The 13,158-nt window shown below is 33.7% G+C and overlaps 1 protein-coding gene across 4 annotated transcripts in view; it reads left to right on the forward strand.

Moving 5' to 3' along the window:
• The window catches only part of UBE2D3 (ubiquitin conjugating enzyme E2 D3), a 50,912-nt gene that overhangs the window by 21,414 nt on the left and 16,340 nt on the right, over positions 1-13,158 (forward strand). For all 4 annotated transcript variants that reach the window (XM_036762471.1, XM_036762470.1, XM_036762469.1 and 1 more), the window contains exons 3-4: positions 9,559-9,622; positions 9,709-9,740. In XM_036762471.1, the coding sequence (XP_036618366.1) occupies positions 9,559-9,622; positions 9,709-9,740 (96 nt within the window). The remainder of the gene's footprint in view (positions 1-9,558; positions 9,623-9,708; positions 9,741-13,158) is intronic.

A 13,158-nucleotide genomic window follows, 5' to 3' on the forward strand; every position in this document is an offset into this window, starting at 1 on the left:
GGAATACTGAGAGAAATTTTGATACAAACACAAAAGAACCTAAATTTTAAAAGTTTTTTAAAGAATTTCTGAAAGCTCTTACCATTTATAGGGAATCCTTCTGTTAGAGTTCTGCACTAGACATTCTTTATAGCGGTGACAAACAGCTTTGGCCAAGCATATATGTCCGTTTTATGCCTTTCTTGGTATTAACATTTAGTGAGTTATCAAGGATATCTCTTGATACTTCCTTTCATGAATCCTTAGGATTTTGACCTGTGCATATAAGACCCCTTGTTGTTGTAGGGGAGAGTTTATAAAGGTAGCTCAGCTGTCTCAAATGTTTTTATATTTTATAGTCTGGCCTTGTTTTCTCTCTACTCTTCCTTCAGTTACATGACTGAAACTGTGTGCTGTATAATATTGTTTAGGAAAGCTTATCTGTTCCCTTCTTATACTTTCAAAAATGCTTTTTATGTTTGTGTAGATTACTATAAAATTTTTGTTGAAATGGGTTAGTAAATATATTCTCAAGTTGCTTTCTCTCAGTGGTTAGTATTCTCGGTTTCAGATGCCTGGAGGCTTAGTCCCTAAACACCTTCACTTGTGTGGCTATTCCCATCTTTATTATGCTGTGGCATTTCTCTCTCTCTCTCTCTCTCTCTCTCTCTCTCTCTCTCACACACACACACACACACACACTCTTATATGTATATATCTCGCTCTCTCCTCCCCTTTTTTCCCCCTTACCCCCCACCCGTGACATTTGTGGACATGTATCTACACTTCACTGTCTTTGATGGAGTTAGAAATCTTCATAGATATTTCCCATTTTTAAACACTTGTATTTTTAGTTTCATCCTTAAAAGTGCCATGAAGGTGATCTCTTGCCAAGCTTATGTAAAATTATTTCCTCTACTTCTCAGGGTTTTATGAGACAGTGCCACTTAAAATTTTCGGTAGTCTTATACTGTAAGATTTTATAAACAAATTTAAAAATGCAAACTAGACCTAGGCTGCCATTCCTCTTAACTTGTAAAGGAGCTATGGTTTTTGCTAGCTGAGACTATTTTGTGATGAATGATTACTGTTGCTTAAGCTTACTTAGAAAATAGCTGTAGTCTTTCTTGTCTGTTCTTTTATCCACTTCCCATTTTTTAGCAGCAATAGCTTTGCAAAATAGATCAAGTTGAAATTGCCTCAATGGTATGCCATATGTTTTTATTTTTAAATGTGATTTTTGGATATTATCTGTCCTTGAACACATTTGAGATAGTTAATTCAGAAATAACCTCTGTATTTGTAACTAGTTATTTCCTTTTTCTTAGTTGTTTCTTTTAGTATAACCAAGCTTTTTGTGGGATATTGTTTGGTACTAGACATTCCTAGTACTACAGGCTCTCTAAGAGAGCATTAATGATATATTGTGTGCAAGCCATTGACCTTTAATTTCTTACTCCTGAACCATGTTTTCCAACATTTTTCACCATTTCCTTCATGTCCACCTTCACTTGGATTCGCTGAGTGTTAAAAGTATATATTGCTTTATTTTTGAGTCTTAAGGATTTGTGTAACAGTGCAACATTCTGTTATTTACTGAACTGTAAAACCATGTCAGGTAGCTTCAAGGATGTTCATTGTGGTTACTGTTTTTTTAAATAGTTGAAGTTGTGTTATGTATGGTCTTGGTGCTGTTTCTTTAATTTCATTCCTTCCCCATAGTTTTTTCATAAGAGCATTTAATTCTACAGGCAATGTAGAACTTATGTTTCCTGAGGAATATCTTACAATGATGCTATTTCTGTGTTTAATTTCTAGGAATAAATTGAATTTGAAATGAAAAAGCATTCCCCTGAATTAGCTGTAATGGCTATTATTACTTCCTGATGTCCACATTGATGAATTCAGTAGAAAAAACACTATAGTCTGTAGCTGTGGGACCTACCTAGGATTGCCAGCTCTGTAAGACATTTTGTTTGTATGTTTGGCATGATAAATAAATGAAAACTTATTCAAGTGGTTAGGGGAGAATTTTTAAATGTTAAAAATAAAAGCTTTCTCACCGTTTTCACATTTTGTGTCTAGTGGCCAATTATAGTAACGAAATAATTCTTGAACCAAATCCAACAGCACCTTATGACTCTAAACCATAATAATAAAGTTTTGTGATACATGCCCCAACATAGTTTTATTACCAGGCAGTAGTATATATACTATATTAGCAACATGTGAGATTATTAAATTCTGAGTAGCACCTTCTATTTATGAGCATTGTCTTACCTGTTAGGAAAAGATAATTTGTTTTAACGTTGGGTATTAGGTTTTTTCAGACCATTAGGGGATGATTTAATTCTTTGAAAAGTAATTGATTGGCTACTAGGAAACCAGTACTTCTTCTCAAGTCTTATTCTTTATTGCCTCATTGGCGTGCAAGCCCCTATCAGGATGGGGAAGTTTTGAATACAGATGAGCATTAATACATTGCACTTGTCTATGTGAGAGGCAAATAAACCAAATGTAAAGGAGTTGGCCACTATATCAGATGAACTTTGTCACAGAAACTTAAGAAATAGCCTATTGTGGAAGAGAGGTTGTGATTTTTTTCATTAGTTGAGGTCATACCTATACTAAGGAAGTAACAAGTCTTTAAAAGAAGTATTTGAAGTAAAGAGTCAAAAGAGATTCATATATTATATATTTAGATCTCTCTGCATATTTAATATATATGTATGTAAAAGATTTCAGTTTTTTTTTAATTTCTCTATTTTGAGAGTACATATAGTGGTATATCTTTGACCCATTTGTCCAGAATCCTGAAATGAAGCTTTACCAAAAAAAAAAAAACTTTCAGTGAACATTAATTGTAACTTGTATAACCCAGAGGTTAACTGAAAGTGCCTTTTGGTTCTTTAAAGAAAAATGATGTTGAGCAGTTTGTGGTATTGTATATTTTATTATAGTCTTTGAAAAAAATAGTAACTTATGTGGTATCTGTAATGTTAATTCTGCTGTTTGTAATCCTCCTTCCAATACTTCATGGAAAGGTGGAATTTGAGAGAGGCACTGACTGTTTTCTTTTCTGTAATAATCTACATTGATCTGTCTCTTCTGAGTGCATATGACTTTTTTCCCTACTTACCTCTCCTTTGACAACTTCTCATAACAGGATACTCTAGGGAGGGTAATGGATTTGAAGTCCAGACTTTAAACTTGTGTTGGGCACACTACTTACAAACTCTTTGGACTTTAGGATTAGATGATAATCTGTGGTCCCTTATAGCTTTCTAATTCCTGTGATTTCATCTAGTACTTTTGAAATAAGATAACCTTACATCCCCTCACAGTTTGAAACGCTGTGCCTTGCCATATAGTGGGAACTCAGTTGTGTTGATTGGTATTAACTCAGTGACAAAGACTACTGTGGTATTTATTTTCTAATTATTGGGAGTATAATCAGTATTTTTTAAACAATGAAAAGTGTGTTTATTCCTCAAAAAGAGGCTTATGCCAGATTAACATGATAGCTTTCTAAGCCATTTGTCTATTGAATTTTTTAAAAAATTTACTTGAACTGAACAAAGAAAATGTGGAAATGAGCCCCAAACAATGAACGTTCAAGTTTTTTTTTAAATAATCTTAACAGTAACATTTTATTTGGTCTCGATTACCTTCTATATCTTCTGTGACCTTATAAAATATTTTTCCCCATTTAAAAGTGGTTGTAGTTAAAATGAGTGTACTAATTCTGCAATCCTTGTTTTTTGTTTTACTTTGTATATGTTTTTCCATATTTTAAATTCTTTGTAACATTTTATTCCATTCAGTAGATATCAGTTTAGTTAGGCTAATCCTCAGTAATTGGAAAATTAGCAGTGTTTTTATATGTACAGCTCCTAGGTCAAAAAATATTGGCAGTTTTGTTACTACTCCTATAGTGTGTTGCCAGGGTATTGTCCAAAAGTGGATATTCAGTTGCATCTCTTCAAGAATAAGTGAGTTTGTATTAAGTTAATTATTTTTCTTTATTTTATGATATCTAGAAGAAGGTAGAAAACTACATTGACCATTGAGGCTCCTGGCTTTTGTTGAAACCGCCGTTGGAAGACAGAATCTAATGAATGCATTTTTAAATTTTGTCTGTTATTGCATTAGAGTTAATGGGAGAGTGCATTTGTATACATTACATTTTTGATGAAACGTAAGTTGCTGGGGAATTAATTTTATACCTGTTCTTAAAAGATTTTGTTAATATCAGGAAAACAAATTCATTGCCTTCTAAGTATTTTTTTATGTTAGTAAATTTTGGGATACATGTGCTCCCAAATATGAATGGTTACTGTCATTTCGTTTGAAAATTCAGGAAAAACAGAACCACAAGTAAAAGACAAACAAGCATTCAAGGCAAAATTTGAAATAATAATAAGTAAGATTAATGAAATAAACGTGGGGGTGACTTTTAAAGAGTGAAACTTAAGGCCAATTGTCCTAGGGCCTATGAGCTTGGTTTTTAATGTTGATCATTGTATTTTGAAGTAATCAATTTCCTTTTTATTCCATATGTTTTATGCATTTAAAAATTCTGAAAAGGGGTTTACAGATTTCACCAGATTGTCAGATGGGTCCATGACACACAAAAAAGTTTAAGAAACCTTTAAAAAATGAAGTGGGGACAATGTTAGGGATAATGTTTGTTGTTTGTTTTTTTATAAATATAAAAATGGCACATCAGATGTGTTTGCATATGTCTGGTAAAGATATGAAACAATGGTTGCCAAAAAACATAAGATTTTTCTCTTGAGGTCGAACTAAAGGTTGATTATTTTAAAAATTAGATTTAATTTTGCCTGAGTGAGAGGAGAATTTGCTAATACGACGGTATGCTGTCTGTGTAGCCCTTTTGTTGACTTGAAAGAATGAGGACATCAAAGCTTTCTTATTTGAAAACAAACATTCAAAATTAGAAAATGAACCATTTTTTTCTTTTAAACTAAAACCTCTTGAAATCAAGTATTGGAAGAAGTTTTTAAATATGGTTTGATAACCATTGGTTAATGCTTATTATTTTCTTTTGGCTAGCTGTCAACAAGTTTTTGATAATTGAATCAAAGCAAGTAAATTTGTAGTTCTATATCGTTCAGTCACGACTCTAAGTTAAAAATTTTTGAGAGGATTAGTCTACCCATTACTTCTAATTAGTTGCTTGTAACAAGTGTTCCAAACTTGTTCCTTGTTTCTCATTCTTCCATCTGTATTTACCACCCAATCTTCTACTTGCATTCCAATAAGACAATACTACCTCTCTCTGCTTCTTTATGTTTTTACCCAGAGATACTCTCCTCTTCATTTTTGACTTAGAGAATCTGTATTTCCTTGGAGGCTTAGCTCGGGGGTCACCCGCTTTATAGCCTTTCCCTGTAAAGTTTTTATATCCCAGTTTCTAATACATAATAGGTAATTTATTTTTGTTGAATTAAAAAGGTGATTATAACTAGATTTTGAGAATATAAAAAAGACAGTCCGGCACTTTGCGTTCCAAGAACTTGCAGTCCCTTGAGTCCATTGTAATACCAGCAAGAGTGATCAAATTCAAGGAGAGGCAGTGGCAATATGCGATGAGAAATTTGAGGAGAGAGAATTTAGAGCTGAGAAAAGACTTTTTAAAAAATGTGTGGTAGGCAAATTGGGTCTCAGAAGACAGGCTGAGATTAAAGGGAAAAGGAAAGGTATAGTGTGAGCAAAGGCATGTAGAAGACAGGAAAAGGAGATTGTATACAATATATGAAAGGAATTAATGGAAATCAGAAAGGTCTTTTGAAGTACTACATAGAAAGTCAACCCCCATCCAGTCTGATTTTACTCTTCTTACTGATTTTCTTGGAAGTTTATACCCACTGCGAGACCCACTCACATTATCTTTGACCCCTTACAATCTGGATCCTGCTTCCTACCATTTTCCTTTAGCTTATCATAAACAAGTGATCTTATTGCCAGATCAAATGTGTTTTTAGCTTTCACTGTATAATTTGATACTTTTCACCACTTCCTATTGGCCATTCATTTCCTTCTTATTTCTCTATGGTTTTTTTTTTTGTTTTTTTTTTGTTTTTCATTGTTCATCTTCTTTAATGGTTCCTTGTCCTCCTTCTAACCTATTAATGGTGACTTTTCCCTAAGATTATTTTTCCTTATTCCTCTTTGGACCTTAGGATCATATGCAAGAAACCATTAGGGATAATGTAAGAGAATCATAGGAGTAAACTGATTGACATCTTTCATTTTGAACCTATTCATATTAAAAACTTAGTGACATTCCTTCTACTTTTAACATTTCCTCCCTTGGCAGTGTCATTGACACTCCTTTGTTTTCCAACTCTGCCCTGTATTATGATGATTCCCCAAGTGTATGTATAGCCTCATGACCTTTAGATGTAGGTCTCCAACTGCTTAGAATCTTTGTCTAGATGTCCTTCCCACTAGTAACCTCAACTTTGTGTAAGTAAAACCAAGCCTTCAAAGATCTTCGCCCCTCCTCCCCCCACATAACTCTCCTTCTGACTTGATTTTTCTATCAGAGGCACCACTATTTTCCCACTGTCCATGTTCAAAAACGTTAGTGTTGCCTTGCGTTCCTCTGGCTCTCTCACATCTCATTCATTCATTCATGAAGTTCCTTTTTTTTTTTTTAACTTGAGGATATCTTTTACATCCCATTTTCCCACTACCACCATTTTACTTTCATTACCACCTGTCTCTACTTCCCCTTTATTCTACTTCACTAATTTTCCTTACATGTGGAGTTGGTCATGCCAGTCTACTGCACGAAAATTTTCATTGATTCCGTATGCCTAAGTTGAGTTAAAGTTACCTGAGAATTTCCCATAATTTGGTACCAACCTTATCTCATATCACTCTTCGTCAAGCATTTGATGCTTCAGTTAAATTGTATTCCTATTTCAGGAAGAATAGGTAACCACTTTTTCTTAAATGCTTCTCATTTACTCTTTGATGATTTTCTATCCTTTATAGATTAATTCTAAAGCCATTAAACCCTTTCCACTCAAGCTTTTGTACCTTTCCAATACAGTGATCTCATTCTTACATACTAGTTACTTGTCGGTATATCTTAACTTCCCCCTTCTCCTGACTAAATTCTGCCCTTAATTGTTTTTAAGATTATTGTGGGAGTTTGTGGGAGGAAGAGGGGGTTGATGCCTACCTCACAAAATGATTTTTTACACAAGTGATTCCAGTTTGCTGGTCCTGGAGTCAGGAAGACTCACCTTCCGGGAGTTCAAATCTGGCCTCAAGACACTTAGTAGCAATATGCCCTTGGGCAAATCATTTCATCCTATTGGCCTCAGTTTCCTCATCTGTAAAATGAACTGGTGAAGGGAATATCAAACTGTTCCAGTATCTTTGCCAAGAAAACCCCAAATGGTGTCATGAAAAGTAGGACATGATTGAAACGACTAAACAAAAACACCATTTATGTAATTTTTAGTAGTTTGAGGTAAAAAGTTTAGATCTTTTTGGTCTGATCTGTCCTAGAATCTTTTCACTTGTCAAACTGTTGGAATGTCAACTTGCCCTCAGGAATCATCTGTTCGGTATATTTTAGAGGAAATTTGTAAATGTGGTAGATAGAATATTTGACTAAATGATCTTATGTCTCATCTGATCTTCTAATTCTTGAGATTCTGGAAGAAGGAGGCTCATTTTTGCCTTAAGTTAATTTGTTTGGTATGGGAGTTCTATGTTGTAAGCTTTCTTGATGTAGGGATGGAGTTTGAATCAAGCTGGTTTTAACGTATAATTTGTCAGCCTATAATAGTATTTCCTAATCTTTAATGATTATTCTCTTGTAATTTAGTGTCTGTCTTGTTTTTCTCTTCCTTGAAAACTTTTTTGAGGCCTTAGAAACAGGATCTTCTTCATGTTCTCTGAAAAGTGCATTCTACTTTTGTCTACGAAGGGGTTTCTAAACACATAACAGCCTTTGTCTTGGTTCTCCTATCAGAAGTCATTAGTTTCAAAGACTTGGTAGTGTAAATAACGTATAGAGTTGGCCTGATAGTCAGGATGATTTGAGCAAATCACTTAAACCTCTAAAACAAAAATTCCAGAGAAGGTTCATATCTGCTTTGGTAGAGAACATTCCTCATTGGGGGCTCCTACACTGATAAAAGCACAGCACTGGTCTCCCCAAAATTCCTTGGGACACCTAGGGAACTGATTCCATCGTATTCTTTCTTCAGGGCCACGAAGAATTCTTTTACATGTAGCTTTAAACGATCTAAGTTTGCATGTCTGGGATTTAACAACATACGGAAAAAGAAGATAAAAACCAGAAACTTAAAAAGATAGAATTATTTATCTGTTGGTTTAGAGTAAACTAGGAGAACATAGTTAAGAAAATGGTTATATGGCAAAAGAAAAATAATTAAAACAACAAAAAATAATAGAAGCCAAGACAGTAGTTTTTCTGCTCTGGTAAAGAACTGTGCTATTTTTGGAGGAGAAGAAGCATTTTTGGAAATTGAGTTTATAATAACATAGCACAAAAATGTAAAGTTTTTTAGTTGTATTGAAGCAGCTTTGTGTCCTAGTGGTTAAGTTCTATAAAAGTAACCTGTTCGGGGGCGGGGGGAGGAGGAAATTTGTGTCATTTATGAAAAGACATGGAAATGAAAGTTTCTTTGTAGCTTATTAAATGTTTAGGACTGTGGAAAGTTGAGTACTCTGCCCCTGACTCAAGATTTTTTTATCTTTGCATTCCATAGATTAATCTGATTATTCTCGGTATGACATATATAAAATAAGCTTCTCACTAAAATTCTGACCATAATTTATTATTATTATTATTATTATTATTATTATTTTGCATTTAGGAGGCACTTAAATATTTGTGTTTGAGAGTTTTCACAAGCATTACCTTTTGTATTGGTAAATGGTGTGAGTGCTAGTTAATAAAAATTTACTTCTTAACGAAAGTATTTCATACTCTTCATTTTAGAATTCATCCAAATTACAAGTTAGATATTGGCATTTAATTTTCAAGGGTCATAATCCTTATCTAGAAAGTTTAACCTTTGGACAAATTGGTACGCAAGAGCATGCATTTAAAAAGGAGAGCCACATTGTAGGGTAACATTAAACCCAATATAACGCCCTCTCAAAAGCAGTGCATTAATAAATCAATTTTGAGAACTTTGGGGAAACCCTTATTATATACGGAAGCATTGATGGAAAGGCCTGACTTTGATGTGTAATGGATGGAAAAGACCAGCTGGTGACTGAGGTTCAGATAGTTCTATAGGGTCTACCATTATAAAAAATCTATAGCATCATTCCCAAGTAATCAGATTAACCCATGGCAGTTACCTACCCCTGCGTACAATACAGTGATTGAGAAAGTGCAAATTTTCCTGGTTTACATCTGTAAACTGTATATCTGTACTGTATTCCATACTGTCTCTGTGTCACCTGTAGAATGGGAAGCCTCTAAAGTAATTGTAACAGATGCTATTTTTATTCGTATGTCCACATACTATATTGACCTATAACTTTCTTTCTGTATAGGAACTTAGCGATTTGGCCCGTGATCCTCCAGCACAGTGTTCTGCAGGTCCAGTTGGGGATGATAGTAAGTGCTTTCCAAAACTTTACCATTTAATTTGAAAATAGCATATACATTGTTTTAGATGATAACAAGAGTTTTTCTTTTTCTAGTGTTTCATTGGCAAGCCACAATTATGGGACCTGTGAGTATTGTGAACTTTTTTAAATGATGATTTTAATTGAAAATTCAATATTGATCTGGTTAGAATTTTAAATTTTACTAGACCTCTTTGCTTAGTGAGGTGGTAGTCGTAAAAGTTTGTTTTTAAACAATAACAGTATTGCTCCTGAAGGAAATATCAATTTAAAGACTCAGTCACAAGTCTTAAATTCCATATTTGTGACCCATCTTGTTGTTGAGGTGTGGCACTTGTATGAAATGGCAAAACTTCCTTGACCTCAATCCAGGTGATCTTTATAGCTGTTGTTCAAAGCACTCTCATAAGCTTTCCTGATTATTTCTATGACAAATTATTTAAATAATTCTGACATAACAGTGAGTCAGGCATTATTCAGAGGTGTTACTCTGTTTAATTACAATTCATAATCATTAAATTAAGTGTGTAGTGGTGAATCAGCTATGTTGACATTTAACTACCTAATTGTATTAATAGCTTTACGGAAATATAAAATATTTTTTAGGTAAACAGTATGAGGAATATTAAACTGCTTTTTAATCCAGCCAAGATAAAGATTAATTGTATTATTCTGAATTACCATGTCCTATAGGTTAAACACTTAAAAGAATTGTCAGATAATGCAGTAAACCACACTAAAATGTGGTAGTGACAATCTTTGAATTGGAATGTATTTCAGGATTTTGTAGTGTCTTTATTTGAACAGTGATTTTTCTGTATTAAAGGATTAATTAGTTGTTAAAGTAATTTTGGATTTTGAAATAAGTGGTAGGTTTTCATATATTACTTCAAGCAATGCTATATTTTATTCTGTAAATGGTGGGCATTTTTATAATTCTCATTCAGAAGTGTCAGGGGTCAGGAAAGTTTGGTAAGGAAAATTAGCTGTAGTCCTTTACAAGTGAAACAAAAATTGAGTGTCTTACAGAGTCAGAATCTATAGTTGGGGTACTTGAGCTACATGTCATTTTAGCCAAGAGTTATTTCTTTTTTTAATTTAGCTAAGAGTTATTTCTCCTACCCTTCTGCAGATTCCTCTCCTTTTTCCTGCTTTTGAGCCAGACATAATTGTATAGTATTGGTACTCTGGGGTAACAGAAGAAAAAATTATTTACCTTTTTAGGTTGATGCATATTTGATAATTATTCTAATTTTCAAAGATTTAAATGTAAGCCTAAATTTGCTAGCATAAACTTTTTTTTTGCTGGTAGGGGTGGGACTTACATAGGGTAGTGGGATTTTGGGGTATTTGTAAAACTTAAATGTAATTTTAAACTATATCTTGAGAGTACTGAAACAATAAATTAACTTATTAAAATGTATAAGCCTGTATCCTCTGTAATTGGGCTTCCCAACAGTTTAATAAGATGAATTTTGTGAAGTGCTAAAAGTAAAATTAATTTTAAATATACTAGTAAAATTTACTCACTACTAACATGGTGAAGAGATGGTCTAAATAATTCTTATGATCTATATCAGCTTTCAAAGAATTAGACCTCTGTAAATAGACACTCTAAAACTATATTAGAGGCCATTTTAAGATTCTTTAGGTTCTTGTAGTGCCTTATGCTCTTTATGAGAACCACTTGTTTATATAGGTGAAACATAGGAATAGTTGTTGAAGAGTAACTTCTGGTCACCAGAAAAGCCAACATTTTCATATTCAAGGCATATCTTTTTTTGATTGGTTTTCCAAATTAAGTGTCATGAATTTTTTTTAATATATATAAAGTATGTCAGCACTTTGCAAAAGGTAGAAAATTGTCAAAACAGGTATTTTCTGCCTTCTTTAGTGGAATTAGAATTCTGTATTCCCAGCAACGCTTAAATGTTAATAATTTAGGTGGGGAGGATGCTAATTGAAATTACTTCCCAAGCTTTTCAGAGAATGAGTACCACTATCTTGACATTTCCTCTAGGAATAAGTCAGTTAATAGAAATTTTACTTAAAACAAAACCAAATCTTTTAGATTGATTTTGGCTGCAGTCAAAAGTTCAAATGCTGACTTGAAGTTGAAGTCAGCTACCTAATAGACATAATAGATATGTAATTTTTTTGAGATAAATACATAATTTTAAAAACGAATGTTGTGTGTGTGTATTTAACAAAATACAGCTTGCATTTCGTGATTTCAAGGAGCGGAGACTTTGCCTGGAAGCATTATGGGTGGTTGGGATAGATCAACACAAGGTGGACTGTGTACCTATCTGCTTATGTCCTGAAATATTTATCACATATAGTGACGTTAATAATGGGGACTTTCGATTTTTGTAGTAGTGTAATGGGTAATTGATAAAATAGTATTAAGTCTGCAGTCAGCCTTTATTCGGGTAACTGTTTTTAGTTAGCCATTGTTCTTGTGTAGTCTGTTCAGTTCGACAAGCACTTAGTAAGCACCTACTAAAGTTACCAGCTACATGGTAGGCACTAAACATACACCGTTTTTATTTTAAAAGTTTCTAGCCTTCATTTTACTTTCTACTTGGGGAGGGAGAAACCTAGGGAACAAGGTATGCCTAGATAAGTCCATGCAAAGTACATACACAGTAAATTAAATCATTTGTGAGGATGGGAGTGGGGAATACTCCGCAGCATCAGGAAAAGCTTCATGGAGGAAGGTGGTACTTGAACTGAATCTTGAAGACAGGTAGATGTTTCAAGAGACAGAAATAAGGAAAGGATATATTCTAAATGTGAAAGATCTTAAGCAAAGGCTTAAAAGAAGGAAATTGAGTTTCATGTGTGGAGATAAGCTGATGTCTAAATTTTGAACCAAATTATGAAGAACTTTATATACCAAACAGAGGATTTTGTGTTTTACCCTAAAAAGCAGTACAGAACCACTGAAGCTTCTTGAATACAATAGTGGTACATTCAAACTTAAACTTTAGAAATATCAATTTAGTTGCTGTGTGGAAGATGAGATTATTGAGAAATTAGATACTTAGAGATAATTAATAGACTATTGCAGTAGTCTAGGCCAGAAATATTGAGGGGCCTAGTCTAGGGCAATTGTGGTATATTAGAAATGGGAACATAGATACAAAGTAGGTTGTAGTAATAGAATTGACCAGGATTGGCAACTGATGGAATACGAGGAGTAAATAAGGTGGTGAGTTCAGTTGTGAACCCAGATGATGGGGAAAAATGAGTATACCCTTAACAGAAAAGAGGAGACCAGGACATTAAGGAGGTGGGTTTATAGGGAAAGAAATGAGTTCCCTTTTGCCCTTGTTGAGTTTGAAATACCTATGAACATGCAGCTGGACAAATTTCTGCTGCTCTCAGGTCAGTTGACTAGAATGAAAGGATGTAAAATAAAATAAGACTTAGAAAGGTGTAAGGTGCAAGAATATAGTGGAAGGCTTTAAATGCCAAATTGAGAAGTTTGGTTTTTTCCCTACATGGAATAGGCCACTGAAG

The sequence above is a fragment of the Trichosurus vulpecula genome, chromosome 6 (genome assembly GCF_011100635.1).
Source record: "Trichosurus vulpecula isolate mTriVul1 chromosome 6, mTriVul1.pri, whole genome shotgun sequence".
Classification (NCBI taxonomy): Eukaryota; Metazoa; Chordata; class Mammalia; order Diprotodontia; family Phalangeridae; genus Trichosurus; species Trichosurus vulpecula.